Source organism: Salmo trutta, chromosome 11 (assembly GCF_901001165.1).
Source record: "Salmo trutta chromosome 11, fSalTru1.1, whole genome shotgun sequence".
Classification (NCBI taxonomy): domain Eukaryota; kingdom Metazoa; phylum Chordata; class Actinopteri; order Salmoniformes; family Salmonidae; genus Salmo; species Salmo trutta.
The window spans coordinates 11901951-11919074 of NC_042967.1; the positions used below are offsets into that span (position 1 = coordinate 11901951).

The 17124-nt window shown below is 46.4% G+C and overlaps 1 protein-coding gene and 1 long non-coding RNA gene across 2 annotated transcripts in view; both read left to right on the top strand.

Annotated features, from left to right (window-relative positions):
• LOC115202215 (F-box/WD repeat-containing protein 7) overlaps positions 1 to 17124 on the top strand; it is a gene marked incomplete in the record, with an annotated part of 98143 nt that overhangs the window by 61459 nt on the left and 19560 nt on the right. The window contains 2 exon segments of the mRNA XM_029766199.1: positions 7298 to 7380; positions 13302 to 13443. Coding sequence (XP_029622059.1) covers positions 7298 to 7380; positions 13302 to 13443 — 225 coding nt within the window.
• Positions 9939 to 12696, top strand: LOC115202218 (uncharacterized). The gene is made up of 2 exons (XR_003879929.1): positions 9939 to 11519; positions 11740 to 12696. It is a non-coding gene; the product is annotated as an uncharacterized LOC115202218 (long non-coding RNA).

Below are 17124 nucleotides of genomic sequence, written 5' to 3' on the forward strand. Positions count from 1 at the left end.
GGAAAAAGCATTGATAAATAACAATGAAAATAAAAACAAACATTTACTACACAACAAACATCACAGGATAAAAACTAAAGTATAACAAAAACCCTTTTCCTAACCTTAACCTAATTCTCTTAACCTGCTACGTTAATGCTCCTAACCTGCTGCGTAAGTTCTCCTAACCTGCTATGAAAAAGTAACTTCCGGTCGTAGCTGAATGGAAGTGGTGTGTTTTTAGGGAATCTCCAAGGCGTTGATGAGAGGGAAATGGATTGTGTTTTTTTAATTACTCAACCTCGACTGACACTGGGGCTTCAAAGCACAAAGCTGGATTTGTAGAATGTGACCGTATGTTTGCTTCACCGGTAATGTGCTGACAGATGTCTAAAGAGATGTTCTAACCAGATAATAAAACAACCTACCTTTCCCATGTTGCCAAGGACACTCTCAATAGGAAATATGGGCACTGCAACAGCCTTTTTGTGAGTCGGCCCCTATGGAGAACAAGTCTCAACATGTTCGGAGGACTGCAGGCTAGTTGCTTTTACCTTGCAGGTGTTTGCAGACCTAAATCAAGATCCCAAGACTAGTTTACCATTTGTCCAAATTGATCAACGTAAACAAAAGGGCTTTTCATGTGTATTTATTTTCTACACAAGGCATTATTTGAATAACAATAGCCGAGCTTAGCTACCTGCCAGTGCAGGTTTTGTTTACCAGATAGCCGGATAACCCTGTGCAAAGCTTCCCTCTTACCTCGGAGGTGATACATACTATTAAGTATTTTCATTAACAATGTGTATTCACCTCAGCCATTATTATTTATTAGTTTGTTCAGCTGTCACTTTGTTTTGTTTTGAACCCACACCAGCAGTTTAGAGTTGTTTATTTCCCCACGCCAGCAGTATCATTTGCATGTGATTGCCCATTCCCAGTTGTGAAGCCATCACCTATGTTCTAGTTCTGTTAACTAAGGCCCATCATTGTTTTTGCCCATATTGAAAAGGAATTAGCGTTCATTTCGTGTGTAAATCAGGTGCTGCACCTGAAGTGCATATTATGTACCGCTGCCGACCTAGAGAATAATGGATTTCTCTTTATCCCCGGGCTGAATGAAGTGTGGAATATAATATATGAATGTTATGCGTTTATTATGCATGGGCTGAAATATTAAGTACATTTTGTTTATTCAATATCATATTCTCCCTCTAATATTTATATTAGTTTCTCACTTTTCGGGATGTAATTTGTGTGTGTGACTGCCTTAAGCAGAGCACTGATTATACAGAATATCCTATTCAAAGCAAGTTGTGATAAATACCTCCTGCCCAGTGATGGGGAAAGAACATTAGCGATGCCACTGCTGCCATACCATGAGGTGTGTGTGGAAAGTGACTTTTTCCTAGCAGGTTAGGAGAATTCACACGAATTTACACAGCTGGTTGGAATAATTTAACATGGCAGGTTAGGAGAATTAGGTTAAGGTTAGTGGAAAAACCTCTCAACCTGCTACGAAAAGTCACTTCCGGTCGTAGCTGTACTCCATCTAGTCCCATCCGTGATTCCCCCTCCTTTTTCCTGCCTGCTGTGTATTCGCACCAATAATTGATGCGCTGCGCATACTGTTGATTGTTGGCCTGCACCATTCGCCTCCTCACCGCCGGGGGAAATGCAGAAACTAGCGTTGTAAAGGCTCTGAAGAGGGCATGGTCCTCCCCTTTCTCCCCTAGCCACTCCTCCCCTTTCTCCCGAGTTGCAACTTACCCTTTTTTATCATCCCTCTCTCCTTGCTCATTATCCTCGCTCGTGCAGTCCTGTGGGGCAATCGGTAGTGAGAGCCTCCTAGCTACATCGTTCTGTATTTGAATCGTTACTGAGAGAAATCAATCGGTGTAGCACGGGACGGAGCTATTCCATACTGAGAAATCTACTACACCTACCGTCAAGCACGCACGCCCGTTCGGTGACGTGCTCGAGCATGTCCACATCAGAGATCGTCACGGATCTACCCGCGAGCACCCTGCCCTGCTCCCCTTTGCACTGCGATTCTACCACTCTGACATATTTGGGATTCAACGATTCGCAGTGAAGGAATAGGAAACCACAGCCTGATTACCAAACATGGGTTTCTACGGCACTTTAAAGATGATTTTCTATAAAGTGAGTAGGCTTTCTACGTCTATATGCATCATCATGCCGCACAATCTTGCTTGTCACATCCTTGCACGATTGACATATTGACCGAGCGCCTGTGAAATCTTTTCTGGCTGTTGCGAATTGAATGGCTGAAAATGACGCGCCGCTGTATACATTAGCAGATATGTATGGAGAGGCACTGCAGAGGATGAACGGGAACAGCAGGGGAATTATGCGGGGCTCATATCATAGCCTGTTTGATTAATATTTTACAATGACTGAGATTCATACTGAGCACATCGGTCCTCGTTTTCATTATGACATTCAGGGTACAGGGAAGTCGGCAACAGAATAAATAAATATTGCTTATGAAATACATTGGGTTTTATGCATAGGCCTATTGCATAATAATTAGACTTGAGGTTTGCTGTCGTAGCTTTGCATTTTCACACTATAATATTTGAGCAATGAGCATGCATTCCTTTCCCATGGATGATGCCCGTTGTTGAAACCGCGGTGACCCAGCCTATCTGCCCATCGGTTAACTGCACTTGCGTGTCACGCTGACGGTGTGAGCTACACCTACAATGTTACATTATTTACCCGCATAGAGTGCTTTAACATCAAAAGGAATGATTAGACTAGATACTTTTGTTTTTTTGTGCTTATGGAGGATGCAAAACCAGACCTATTCAAAATATGGGAATTTTCCTCCCATTTTCGCATAGAATGTTGCAACATAACCTCCATTTCCAGGTTAAAGTGAGCAATCGATGTTTTTTAATCAATGTTTTTAGGTTAGGTTGTAGCTATTCTGTTTCCTATTCCAAATATTTCCCTTGGTCTGCTTATGTGTTATGCAACAGACTATTACATATGCAGTTGTGGGCATCTTGTGTTGCCAAGTGACTCACTGCATAGCCTACAGGTAACCATCTGATTTGTATCTGTTGAATTGCCTGTTGAAGAATAGTACATTCCTTACGCTGTAGACTTGCTTGAGGCTTCAAGCACAAATGATGGGTCACTGTGTCAGACTGCTGTGTATAAGACAAAATAACCTTTATGACAGATTTTTATTCATCATATAATGTCATCCAGAAATGTACGCTTATTATGGTGGGATTTTTCATAGACTTTGGTGTTGAGTTTGAAAGACTGCAGGTCGTTTGCTGCAACCAACATCACAGCGTCTCTTAAGAGCGATTACGGTTTCAAGTACGGATAACATTGACGAATGCGGTTGCTGATCCGCTTAATAACTTGGCCGCGTGGAAGGCGAGCCTTTATGAGAGGCAGTCAACCGGTATGAACTGAGCACACCGGGAAATCTGAATAACGTCTGTTACCGGGCAGCGGAACATCCCACACCTCCGGTGTCAGTGTCCACCATCGGTTACCGTTAAACAGTTTCGGCACGTCCTCCCGAAACTACGAAAGGGAACGTGCAGCTGTTGATGATTTCTAGTGGATCATATTATGTAAACAAATTGGGTAATCACTTCAAATTCATTTGCACAAAATCCAAGGAGAAAAGTGCTGGCTAGTCAAATTGACTGGGCTGCTGGGGTTTGGATGCATTTCAGGTTTTTAATTAGTGGGATTAAAATGTGGACTGTTTGTGTTCGGCCCGGAAAGGCGTTTCCCACCTCTATTCAGATAGGCTCATTATCATATTTAAAATCCTTTCTGTATTTCCATTTCAAAAGGTATCAAGTAGGAGGCTATAATTTCATACCTAAATTATATTTTACTGTCATTCACTGTGAGCTTCTGTTGTAGCAAATTCTCCTCAGTGAGTAGGCTACTCTTCCTGTCATTTCATATTCTCTCACATTCAATCGGCTGTTCTACAGAGTCGTATAATTTCATGCCTAGATGCTCTTTCTCTGCCATCCACTTAGCTGCTGTTCTAGGGAGCGTGTTCTACTCTGAAGGGAAGGTAGTGCTCAGTGTTGTCTTGTAAGAATTGTCTGTTTTAACCCCCCACAGGCACAGAGGTGGGAGACTGGCTGCTTTTTCAAAGCCTAATAGAAAATCCAGTTTGACTTTAATTTCTCTGAAAGCAATAGGTCCCTTTGCTATCTGTTCCGTGCAAATGGATATTACGGATGCCCCATCTCTTTCTAGTTATGTCCCAGTTCTATTTGTTTCTCCTATGGAGATCTTGAAATGATTTCATGGCTGCTTGACATGGTAATTGAATAACTGTGGCGTGCATGGAGATCATTATTCCAATTAGTAATATTTTCATAAGGTCTACATTTCAATGAGTAATAACACATTACAGTTGGTTTATCGGTCTTTTCAGACCGACGGGGAGAAAATCTTTATTTTGTCTATTATAAACTGGTTACCAACGTATTTAGAGCAGTAAAAATAAATGTTTTGTCATACCCGTGGTATATGGTCTGATAATACCACTTCTCAGCCAATCAGCATTCATTCACCACACAGTTTATAATAAGAGAATGATTTTCTCAGATCTTATGATGTACGCTTTCATTCTCTCTCTCATGCTCTCTCGCTGCTTTTCAAAATGTCCTTATCTCTCTATCCAGCTCTCCTCCTCCTCCTCCTTCTCACAGTTAGGGAAGTCAGAGGTGTGTGAGACAGAGTGACTGATTAGTAGCTGTCTACAAACAACATTCTCCGTCTCGTCTTGGGTTACCTTTTCCCACGGCTGAAACACAAGAGACTGGTGGTTGCACTCTAATGTGTTTTCAATGCCGGCACTTGGGAGATTCCCTCGTCAGCCACCACCCCACACACACACACACACACACACACACACACACACACACACCCCTACTCTCCCTAGTACTTGAACTGCCATTGCAGTGAGGTCATTCCTTGGAGAACAAGGAATTGGGGTTGAGAATGAATCCCCTAACAAGCAGAGAATATTTTATAAAAACCCAACCACAATATTTTTTCTAGATGGAAAACACATTGATGATAAATCTTCCGTTCTTCACCAACATTTGGAATGTTATCATTCTAGAATTATTTTATTCTCCCATTTCTCTTCCAGAATCCCTTTTCATTGCCTTCTCTGCAGTGCATCCCATCAAAATCTCTCCTCAATGATTCTGATTCATGTATTGTCTCCTCTTACGTAGGCCTGTTCTCTCTCTCAGGGAGATGGCTTTCATTTATTTGAACAGTTCTTGATCTGACCCGACTGTCTCGTCAACACGCTGTGAACCATCCCACTGCGGGGCCCCTAATCAAAACCCAGCCAGCTCTTCACAAGAATGAGAAACCAGAACCACTTCCCTCAGCTCAGTTAGACCACCAGACAGACACACACACACACACACACACAAATGATCTGGTGGAAATTCAACTATAATCAATAGTCTTTGATATCAGTATCGAAGGTTGGTCCTCCAATCAACTAGGCTACATCCCTAGCTGTCAAATAATCTGGTGTTGGGTGGAAGTTAAATGATCGTTGATTATCAGTGGAACTTTATTTAGGTATAGGCAAAGTTAAAAAGTAGGCCTCCCTCCATACAGATCTCATTGCAGTTCTGTAGCCACATTGCAGGCTAGGCTATATTCTAAATTTTTCTGTGGCTCCAGAATTGGCAACAAATTAAATTATTTAGCATTCTGAACTTGTCCTTGGTGTAGTTTCTGTCTGTCGCAGTGCATCTAGCTAGTGTTCCATGCATGTGTGAGTCCCGACGGTCAGAGTGCAGTGATATGAATAGTTAATAGGTATTCCTGGTCTGTTATTATAGTCCACTGTGTGGTGGACATTGCATCTATTTTGGGTTAACGTCCCATATAAAATATTCGAAATCTCTGTTTTGTGTCATGATGTCACAGACACTACCAAAGTGGAGTAAAGCAAACACAACACAAAAGAAAAGGCTTTGTCTTTTGAAACCCCCAGTGCTCCTTCCTAACCGGCCATTCAATTCACCAAGTGCATAAAAATCCATTTGAGACTCACTGTACAAGTTCATCCCCAAAAATAGTTTTATTGAAATGTAATTTTTGGGCTCGGTGTGTGAGGGGTAACTGAGGCCTTTTTGTTTTCTCCTGTTTAGATGTTCAGTATCCAGGCTCTAACTATGCCCCCACTGAGTCAGGAGAGGTTTTGGTGTGTGTGGTTTCCCTTGAACCGCCCATGTATAAATCAAGCTATTCTTTCTAGTGAAGGGTGCAGTCATTGCCCATCCTATAGCATATAGCTGCTCCCAAATGATTGTTTCAGTGAGTGTGTGTGTTCTCGTGTCCCCTGCTCTTTTTTGGAATCTCCCACGTCTGTCAAGAGGCTCTCAGTATGGAATGCAACCTATTGGAGTGAAGGTCCTCAGTGTAATAAACCCTACCACACCTCAGCCATGCCTTTCATTGGTGTCGGCTCATGGGGATGCTAATAAAAATAAACCATAAAATGTCTTTCGGTTAGAGCCAACCTCTACCACACCTCACCCTGATCTTTCTCTCAGCTAGAGCCAGCCTAGCCTGTGTTATGCAGCGCCATCATCTGCATTGAGAATGACTGAAATTCAAAATTCTTTTGTCTTTTTATCTATAGGCTGAATAAGTAAGGAACCTTCGGCTTCTTGCTCATAATTTACGTTTTCTCACGTGGAAATGGTTGGTTCCCGTGGCAAGGCAAGAGAACTATATCTGCATTTGTTTTATTCTTGTGAGGATCGGTGCCGTGTGCACAAAAATAACTACAGTTGTGTTCAAATGATTTTCTGAAGTAAACAGTCAGTTCTTTCCTGCTGTGAGCCTCAAAAGCATTCAAGTCAGCGTTTGTTTGCGGTACCAGTTATTCAACAACAAAATCGTTCTCGAAGTGAGGCGCTGCTTCGTTCTCCTCAGGAATACATCTTGTACATGTTAATGGCAGAGATGACTCATATCTTCTGTCTTTGAGGAGAAGTAATCTGGAGAGTGAGGCAGCAATTATCATTTCTACTCTAGCCACAATTATCATTTACACTCTAGCCAGGTCTCATCTTTCACCAAATGCTAGGTTGCCGCAGGGAGGTTTTTTAGTTTTGGGCCCTGTCATTATTTTCTTATAGAGGGGTGCAAGAACGAAGGAACGTGCGCGCGCACGCACACACGGGCGTACGTCTGTGGTGTCTGTCTCGCTCTACTGCCTCTTAACATCTCTTCTCCTTTCACCTCTTTTGTTTTGCAGATGAAGAGAAAGTTGGACCATGACCCAGAGGTCCGATCTTTCTCTTCAGGAAAAAAGCCCTGCCAAGGTTCCGAGTATCCACGGTAAAGACCCCTCCCCCTGTTCCCACCCCCTCTACCCTGTTATCCAGTATCCAAGGTAAAGAACCAACCCCCTGTTCCCACCTACCTACCCTGTTATCCAGTACCCAAGGTAAAGACCCCACTCCCTGTTCCCACATCCCCTACCCTGTTATCCAGTATCCAAGGTAAAGAACCAACCCCCTGTTCCCACCTCCCCTACCCTGTTATCCAGTATCCAAGGTAAAGAACCAACCCCCTGTTCCCACCTACCTACCCTGTTATCCAGTACCCAAGGTAAAGACCCCACCCCCTGTTCCCACCTCCCCTACCCTGTTATCCAGTACCCAAGGTAAAGAACCAACCCCCTGTTCCCACCTCCCCTACCCTGTTATCCAGTACCCAAGGTAAAGACCCCACCCCCTGTTCCCACCTCCCCTACCCTGTTATCCAGTATCCAAGGTAAAGAACCAACCCCCTGTTCCCACCTACCTACCCTGTTATCCAGTACCCAAGGTAAAGACCCCACCCCCTGTTCCCACCTCCCCTACCCTGTTATCCAGTACCCAAGGTAAAGAACCAACCCCCTGTTCCCACCTCCCCTACCCTGTTATCCAGTATCCAAGGTAAAGAACCAACCCCCTGTTCCCACCTACCTACCCTGTTATCCAGTACCCAAGGTAAAGAACCAACCCCCTGTTCCCACCTTCCTACCCTGTTATCCAGTACCCAAGGTGAAGAACCAACCCCCTGTTCCCACCTCCCCTACCCTGTTATCCAGTACCCAAGGTAAAGACCCCACCCCCTGTTCCCACCTACCTACCCTGTTATCCAGTATCCAAGGTAAAGAACCAACCCCCTGTTCCCACCTCCCCTACCCTGTTATCCAGTATCCAAGGTAAAGAACCAACCCCCTGTTCCCACCTACCTACCCTGTTATCCAGTACCCAAGGTAAAGAACCAACCCCCTGTTCCCACCTACCTACCCTGTTATCCAGTACCCAAGGTAAAGAACCAACCCCCTGTTCCCACCTACCTACCCTGTTATCCAGTATCCAAGGTAAAGAACCAACCCCCTGTTCCCACCTACCTACCCTGTTATCCAGTACCCAAGGTAAAGAACCAACCCCCTGTTCCCACCTACCTACCCTGTTATCCAGTACCCAAGGTAAAGAACCAACCCCCTGTTCCCACCTACCTACCCTGTTATCCAGTATCCAAGGTAAAGAACCAACCCCCTGTTCCCACCTCCCTACCCTGTTATCCAGTATCCAAGGTAAAGACCCCACCCCCTGTTCCCACCTCTCCTACCCTGTTATCCAGTACCCAAGGTAAAGACCCCACCCCCTGTTCCCACCTACCTACCCTGTTATCCAGTATCCAAGGTAAAGAACCAACCCCCTGTTCCCACCTCCCCTACCCTGTTATCCAGTATCCAAGGTAAAGAACCAACCCCCTGTTCCCACCTACCTACCCTGTTATCCAGTACCCAAGGTAAAGACCCCACCCCCTGTTCCCACCTCCCCTACCCTGTTATCCAGTACCCAAGGTAAAGACCCCACCCCCTGTTCCCACCTCCCCTACCCTGTTATCCAGTATCCAAGGTAAAGAACCAACCCCCTGTTCCCACCTACCTACCCTGTTATCCAGTACCCAAGGTAAAGAACCAACCCCCTGTTCCCACCTACCTACCCTGTTATCCAGTACCCAAGGTAAAGAACCAACCCCCTGTTCCCACCTACCTACCCTGTTATCCAGTATCCAAGGTAAAGAACCAACCCCCTGTTCCCACCTACCTACCCTGTTATCCAGTACCCAAGGTAAAGAACCAACCCCCTGTTCCCACCTACCTACCCTGTTATCCAGTACCCAAGGTAAAGAACCAACCCCCTGTTCCCACCTACCTACCCTGTTATCCAGTATCCAAGGTAAAGAACCAACCCCCTGTTCCCACCTACCTACCCTGTTATCCAGTACCCAAGGTAAAGACCCCACCCCCTGTTCCCACCTCCCCTACCCTGTTATCCAGTACCCAAGGTAAAGAACCAACCCCCTGTTCCCACCTACCTACCCTGTTATCCAGTACCCAAGGTAAAGAACCAACCCCCTGTTCCCACCTACCTACCCTGTTATCCAGTATCCAAGGTAAAGAACCAACCCCCTGTTCCCACCTACCTACCCTGTTATCCAGTACCCAAGGTAAAGAACCAACCCCCTGTTCCCACCTCCCCTACCCTGTTATCCAGTACCCAAGGTAAAGACCCCACCCCCTGTTCCCACCTACCTACCCTGTTATCCAGTACCCAAGGTGAAGAACCAACCCCCTGTTCCCACCTCCCCTACCCTGTTATCCAGTACCCAAGGTGAAGAACCAACCCCCTGTTCCCACCTCCCCTACCCTGTTATCCAGTATCCAAGGTAAAGAACCAACCCCCTGTTCCCACCTACCTACCCTGTTATCCAGTACCCAAGGTAAAGAACCAACCCCCTGTTCCCACCTCCCCTACCCTGTTATCCAGTACCCAAGGTAAAGACCCCACCCCCTGTTCCCACCTACCTACCCTGTTATCCAGTACCCAAGGTGAAGAACCAACCCCCTGTTCCCACCTCCCCTACCCTGTTATCCAGTATCCAAGGTGAAGAACCAACCCCCTGTTCCCACCTCCCCTACCCTGTTATCCAGTATCCAAGGTAAAGAACCAACCCCCTGTTCCCACCTCCCTACCCTGTTATCCAGTATCCAAGGTAAAGACCCCACCCCCTGTTCCCACCTCTCCTACCCTGTTATCCAGTACCCAAGGTAAAGACCCCACCCCCTGTTCCCACCTACCTACCCTGTTATCCAGTATCCAAGGTAAAGAACCAACCCCCTGTTCCCACCTCCCCTACCCTGTTATCCAGTATCCAAGGTAAAGAACCAACCCCCTGTTCCCACCTACCTACCCTGTTATCCAGTACCCAAGGTAAAGACCCCACCCCCTGTTCCCACCTCCCCTACCCTGTTATCCAGTACCCAAGGTAAAGACCCCACCCCCTGTTCCCACCTCCCCTACCCTGTTATCCAGTATCCAAGGTGAAGAACCAACCCCCTGTTCCCACCTCCCCTACCCTGTTATCCAGTATCCAAGGTAAAGAACCAACCCCCTGTTCCCACCTACCTACCCTGTTATCCAGTACCCAAGGTAAAGAACCAACCCCCTGTTCCCACCTACCTACCCTGTTATCCAGTATCCAAGGTGAAGAACCAACCCCCTGTTCCCACCTCCCCTACCCTGTTATCCAGTATCCAAGGTAAAGAACCAACCCCCTGTTCCCACCTACCTACCCTGTTATCCAGTACCCAAGGTAAAGAACCAACCCCCTGTTCCCACCTACCTACCCTGTTATCCAGTATCCAAGGTGAAGAACCAACCCCCTGTGCCCACCTCCCCTACCCTGTTATCCAGTATCCAAGGTGAAGAACCAACCCCCTGTTCCCACCTCCCCTACCCTGTTATCCAGTATCCAAGGTGAAGAACCAACCCCCTGTTCCCACCTCCCCTACCCTGTTATCCAGTATCCAAGGTGAAGAACCAACCCCCTGTTCCCACCTCCCCTACCCTGTTATCCAGTATCCAAGGTAAAGAACCAACCCCCTGTTCCCACCTACCTACCCTGTTATCCAGTACCCAAGGTAAAGAACCAACCCCCTGTTCCCACCTACCTACCCTGTTATCCAGTACCCAAGGTAAAGAACCAACCCCCTGTTCCCACCTACCTACCCTGTTATCCAGTACCCAAGGTAAAGACCCCACCCCCTGTTCCCACCTCCCCTACCCTGTTATCCAGTACCCAAGGTAAAGAACCAACCCCCTGTTCCCACCTCCCCTACCCTGTTATCCAGTACCCAAGGTAAAGAACCAACCCCCTGTTCCCACCTACCTACCCTGTTATCCAGTACCCAAGGTAAAGACCCCACCCCCTGTTCCCACCTCCCCTACCCTGTTATCCAGTACCCAAGGTAAAGAACCAACCCCCTGTTCCCACCTCCCCTACCCTGTTATCCAGTATCCAAGGTAAAGAACCAACCCCCTGTTCCCACCTACCTACCCTGTTATCCAGTACCCAAGGTAAAGAACCAACCCCCTGTTCCCACCTACCTACCCTGTTATCCAGTACCCAAGGTAAAGAACCAACCCCCTGTTCCCACCTCCCCTACCCTGTTATCCAGTATCCAAGGTGAAGAACCAACCCCCTGTTCCCACCTCCCCTACCCTGTTATCCAGTATCCAAGGTGAAGAACCAACCCCCTGTTCCCACCTCCCCTACCCTGTTATCCAGTATCCAAGGTGAAGAACCAACCCCCTGTTCCCACCTCCCCTACCCTGTTATCCAGTATCCAAGGTAAAGAACCAACCCCCTGTTCCCACCTACCTACCCTGTTATCCAGTACCCAAGGTAAAGAACCAACCCCCTGTTCCCACCTACCTACCCTGTTATCCAGTACCCAAGGTAAAGAACCAACCCCCTGTTCCCACCTCCCCTACCCTGTTATCCAGTACCCAAGGTAAAGAACCAACCCCCTGTTCCCACCTCCCCTACCCTGTTATCCAGTATCCAAGGTAAAGAACCAACCCCCTGTTCCCACCTCCCCTACCCTGTTATCCAGTATCCAAGGTGAAGAACCAACCCCCTGTGCCCACCTTCCTACCAGTTAACCAATAGATTTAGCCGTCCTACCCAGTAGGACCAGCAATGCAAATGGTAAAGAAACCCTGACCTATTTCTGTTGTATCACAGACATGATCCAGCAGGCAGCCCCAGATGTCCCTGGAAGTCAGAATATTATGTGGTTATTCACACTAAGACACATAATCCTCATAAAAAGTGCTCACCGCAGCGTGTTCTTTGCCCATTAAAGTGTACTTCATGCCTTCCAGAGGATCCTGACTAAGCACTGCTGCCTCACTCACCGGCAGCACTGTGCTGCTTCTGCAGCCTTGTAATTGCCACACGTTTGTCTAGCTCTCAATCCCGTTAAAAATAAACCCATTATGAAACAGACCTCACTCTCTTACCCCATACTTCTGTCGCTAAGCAGAACGGTGTGAGGAACTGCTGAATGGTTGGTTTGGCGTTTGGCGAGTACCGAATGAGCGCACGCCTCGTGGCTTCCCTTTGGGGGAGGGGGGATGACGACATTGAACTTAATTCTTTGGAACTATGTGCACTTTGAAGTCTCAGGGCGAGGGGTGCACACTGATAGAAATCCCCCTAAAATTCCCATTCCAGAATTGATCTGCACCTCAATAGCAGTTCTCTTTCCCCTAAATCAAGTCGATTAAAATATTTTTAGTTGAATAAAAACAAGTTAGTAACCCAAACCAAATTGAATCAAGCTTGTGTACAGATGCATTTAGTTGATTAATGATGATGGAAACATGGGAATAAACAGCTGGTTTCAGTTCCAGAGAAACACTCTGGAAGAGAGCAGGTTCATATTTATTAATGCACGGCGTACTGAAACATTTAGCAACGGAACATTTTATTGAACGTTTCTTAATTGACGTTCGGGTAGTACCTTCCCGTTTCGTGCCTAGTGAATACGACCTTGGTTTCAGTTCAATTCCAGAGAAACTGTTGCATTGAGAAGAGAGCAGGGTGTATTCACTAGGACCCAAACGGAAGCAAACTAAATCAAACAGGTAGGAACCTACCTGAATTTGCCCAATAGATCACTCTGTTTTCATTGCTGCAGCACCTGCACTTTGCCCGCATTTGAAGCTATTCATAATGACCTCCGTGTTCCTCGCTATCAGTATAACCCTCGTGCTTCTCCTCAGAAGAACAGGAGAAATAGTTTTTCTTCAGTATAGTCTGGTTTATCTTTTTCTTGTGAAAACGATTTTATTTCTTTTCACGTTCTTACTCTCTCCCTCGCCATCTCTCCATATTTGTCCCCACAGTGCTACAGGGCTGGTCCCCTACCCAGCCACCCCCACCACGTTTGGGCACATCAGGACAGCTAACGGTCAGGGGCAGCAGAGGCGGCGTATCACCTCCATCCCTTCTCCCACAGGCCTCCAGGAATGGCTCCGGACATTTCAGGTGAGTTAGTTCCCACTTACCTCCTCCAATGTCTTCCTGTCACGTCCATCCTCCGCTTCCTAGTGGTCATTTCAGGTGAGTTAGTTCCTACCCCCTAGCTCTCGCTTCCTAATTGGCCTCTGCTCCCTGAGAAGTGATGGTTCTAACTAAGTAGCTAATTAAGTTGATTGTTCCTAGTTCCTCTAGAGTTCCTCCCAACTCCTTTGTTACATACGTCTTCCCCCTCCTCCCCCTCCCTTAAATGTCTTCCTTCGAAGCCTTGGAACGAGAGCTCATCAAAGAACTGATGTTGTGCCCAATCAATGTTTCCTCAAGCCTTGAAGATAATTGCTGCCTTGATGTTTTGGCCCTCACATTACCATATGCACTGTAGCATGGGATAGGAATTAGCCTACCTGTTTAGAATACAGGCTCCAATCTTGTATTTGTGCAGCCAACGCCCAATGTGTACTATGTCAACAGTTGAACAGATGTGATCTTTGTTCAGGTAATCCTTTCAAAGCCACATAGTATTTTAGGCCAGTCAGCTTCGTATGACATATTGCCTATGGTCGAGTTCTAACGTCACAGCCAATAGTCAATAGAGAAATAATTTTGTCTTTCAGGTACTTCCTGTAGTGCCTCAGGTCATAAGTAGTTTATTATATAGGGTGCCATTTCAGGCACGGCCATAATGTTCCTGCTCTGCTTTTTGATAGGGCAACAAAAGCCTTGTTGTGTTGAGGCAACTCCATAATGATGACTAGTGCTCAGACATCAGAGATTTGTTTCCAGCATTTTGTTGATACCAAATTCATCGTCAGTAAGCACCCCTTTCATCTGAAATGGGAACAATGCTGACTTTATTTCACTTGGCAACCAACTCGCTGTAATGCTGCTGCCTTCTTCGCTAAAGTTTTTTACAGCAGGCTTTGTGCCTGTATTGACTTTGCCAGTCATAAAGGCCAAATCTTTGGGGAAATAAACAGGAAAGAAATTAGAGCTTTAGCTCCGTCTTCAAAGCATTCTCTGCATAACCGCAACAAAATGTCAAGAAATCTTTTATTCGAAAATGGCAATTTGCTAATAACCTTCCTGTCGGCAACATCTTTCTGCTAATATTGTAGCGATTAGCTTTCTTCACATCTCTGTTTGGTGAATAAACCAGTTTACTGGTATTGTGAAATGTAATCCCCATCCTGTACCGATTTACAGCCACAGAAGCCAGACTGCAACATAGAGATGTCAGGCCAAGTTCATTAACAATTGGATGCCTGTAAGTCTTACTTCAGGATGTTAAGATTCCGCAGCGTTTAGAACAACGCTCCGTTCATGGTCGGTCTTTTCCGCTCTGTTTACTTCTGCAACAACTACGTCTAAGATCAGTACCTGTCTCTCCGGGACATGGCACGGCATCAAACAATTCAGTCAGACATCCGTGGTCAAATATTGTATCATTGCATTTATCGCTTAATCGTTCCCAAAAACCACTAATCCTGTGAAATAGCTTGTCCATGTGAGAACTCGCCCTCTGTGTGTGTGTGGGTTTTTGACAGAGTGTGAGAGAGAGACTATTGACTTAGTTCACCTGCTATGGCCCCATTTTTGCCTTTCGTCCGACAGCTTGTATTAGACGCAGCTAAACCCACCAACGTGCATTCTGTACATTATCTTTCCTGTCCTGGCATGCTCAGCCCCTTTGTGCTTCCTGTGGAGTGAGAGAGAAATTCAATGAATCTTCTTTAAGAGGTTTGAAGATGAGTGTAGCCAGAAAATAAAGCTATCCAAATGTCATAACACCGGAAAGAAACATGTCGTTATGTCGTCTGGTTGAAAACCAGGGTTGACTGACCCATGCTTTGTCAGTAGTGCCTTCATTCGGTGCGTTACCCGCCAAGCATAAGCAAGCTTTGTAGCTAGCGGTGTTCCTACCCAGAAAGCTAATTCCCAGAGGCATAACCAATGGGTGTTAAGTCGCCTGCCAGCCAGCGCTGAGTAACCACTCAGTAATCCAACCCTTTGCCCTTGTTCGAGGAGTACTGCTTTGAACCCAACTCCCTGATTCCCTTCCTAGCTACCAGCACAGCCAGCTCCTCCTCCTCCGGCGGCATCAGTCTAACTGCCAAATTACAGATGCTTTACATGCCCAATGCTTTCCATCCTCCATGCCCCTCCATCCTTCTCTCTTATAATCACTGTGTTACATTTGAGCGCTCTCTCGAATGAAAACAACGTTGGCCCCAGCATCTAGACACTTGGTCTAGTTACAACTACAGCCCTTGCTAGCTAAGCTCCACAGTTTGGCTTTGAGCTTCAGGCTGTGAGCGGTGCTGAATATTCAGCCAGGAGAAATCCCCCACGGAGCATAGCTAGGTAATAACCGTGCTGATGAGGGCCAGGCGCTTGATGTGCAAATGGCCTTTTAATGTGCCTGTTGCCAGTGTAGTTAGCGGCGAGGTGCCTTGGGCTAACTGGCTTCTGTTGAGGGAATGTGTTATTCACTTGCGTACACATGACCAAAAGTATGTGGACACCTGCTCGTCGAAAATGTCATTCCAAAATCATGAGCATTAATATGGAGTTGGTCCCTCCTTTGCTGCTATAACAGCCTCCACTCTTCTGGGAAGGCTTTCCACTAGATGCTGGAACATTGCTGCGGGGACTTGTTTCCATTTAGCCACAATAGCATTCGTGAGGCCGGGCACTGATGTTGGACGATTAGGCCTGGCTCACAGTCGGCGTTCCAATTCATCCCAAAGGTGTTCGATGGGGTTGATGTCAGTGCTCTGTGCAGGCCAGTCAAATTCTTCCAAATCGATCTCGACAAACCATTTCTCTATGGACTTCTTTGTCATGCTGAAACAGGAAAGGGCCTTCCCCCAAACTGCCGCAAAGTTGGAAGCACAGAATCGTTTAGAATGTCATTGTATGCTGTAGTGTTAAGATTTCCCTTCACTGGAACTAAGGGTCCTAGCCCGAAACCATGAAAAACTTCCCCAGACCATTATTCCTCCTCCACCAAACTTTACAGTTGGCACTATGCATTGGGGCAGGTAGTGCTCTCCTGGCATCTTCCAAACCCAGATTTGTCTGTCGGACTGCCAGATAGTGAAGCGTGATTCATCACTCCAGAGAACGCGCTTCCACTGCTTCCGAGTCCAATGGCAGCAAGCTTTACACCACTCCAGCCGACGCTTGGCATTGTGGTGATCTTAGGCTTGTGTGCAGCTGCTTGGCCATGGAAACCCATTTCAGGAAGCTCCCAACGAACAGTTCTTGTGCTGACGTTGCTTCCAGAGGCAGTTTGGAACTCGGTAGTGACTGTTGCAACAGACAGATGATTTTTACACACTACGTGCTTCAACACTCGGCGGTCCCGTTCTGTGCGCTTGTGTGGCCTACAACTTTGCGGCTGAGCCGTTGTTGCTCCTAGATATTTCCAATTCACAATAACAGAACTTACAGTTGACCGTGGCAGCTCTAGCAGGGCAGGAATTTGACTAACTGACTTGTTGGAAAGGTGGCATCCTATGACAATGTGCCACGTTAAGTCACAGCTCTTCAGTCAGACCATTCTATTGCCAGTGTTTGTCTCTGGAGATTGCATGGCTGTGTTCTCGATTTTATACACCTGTCAGCAACGGGTGTGGCTGAAATAGCTGAATCCATTAATTTGAAGGGGTGTCCATATACTTTTGTATA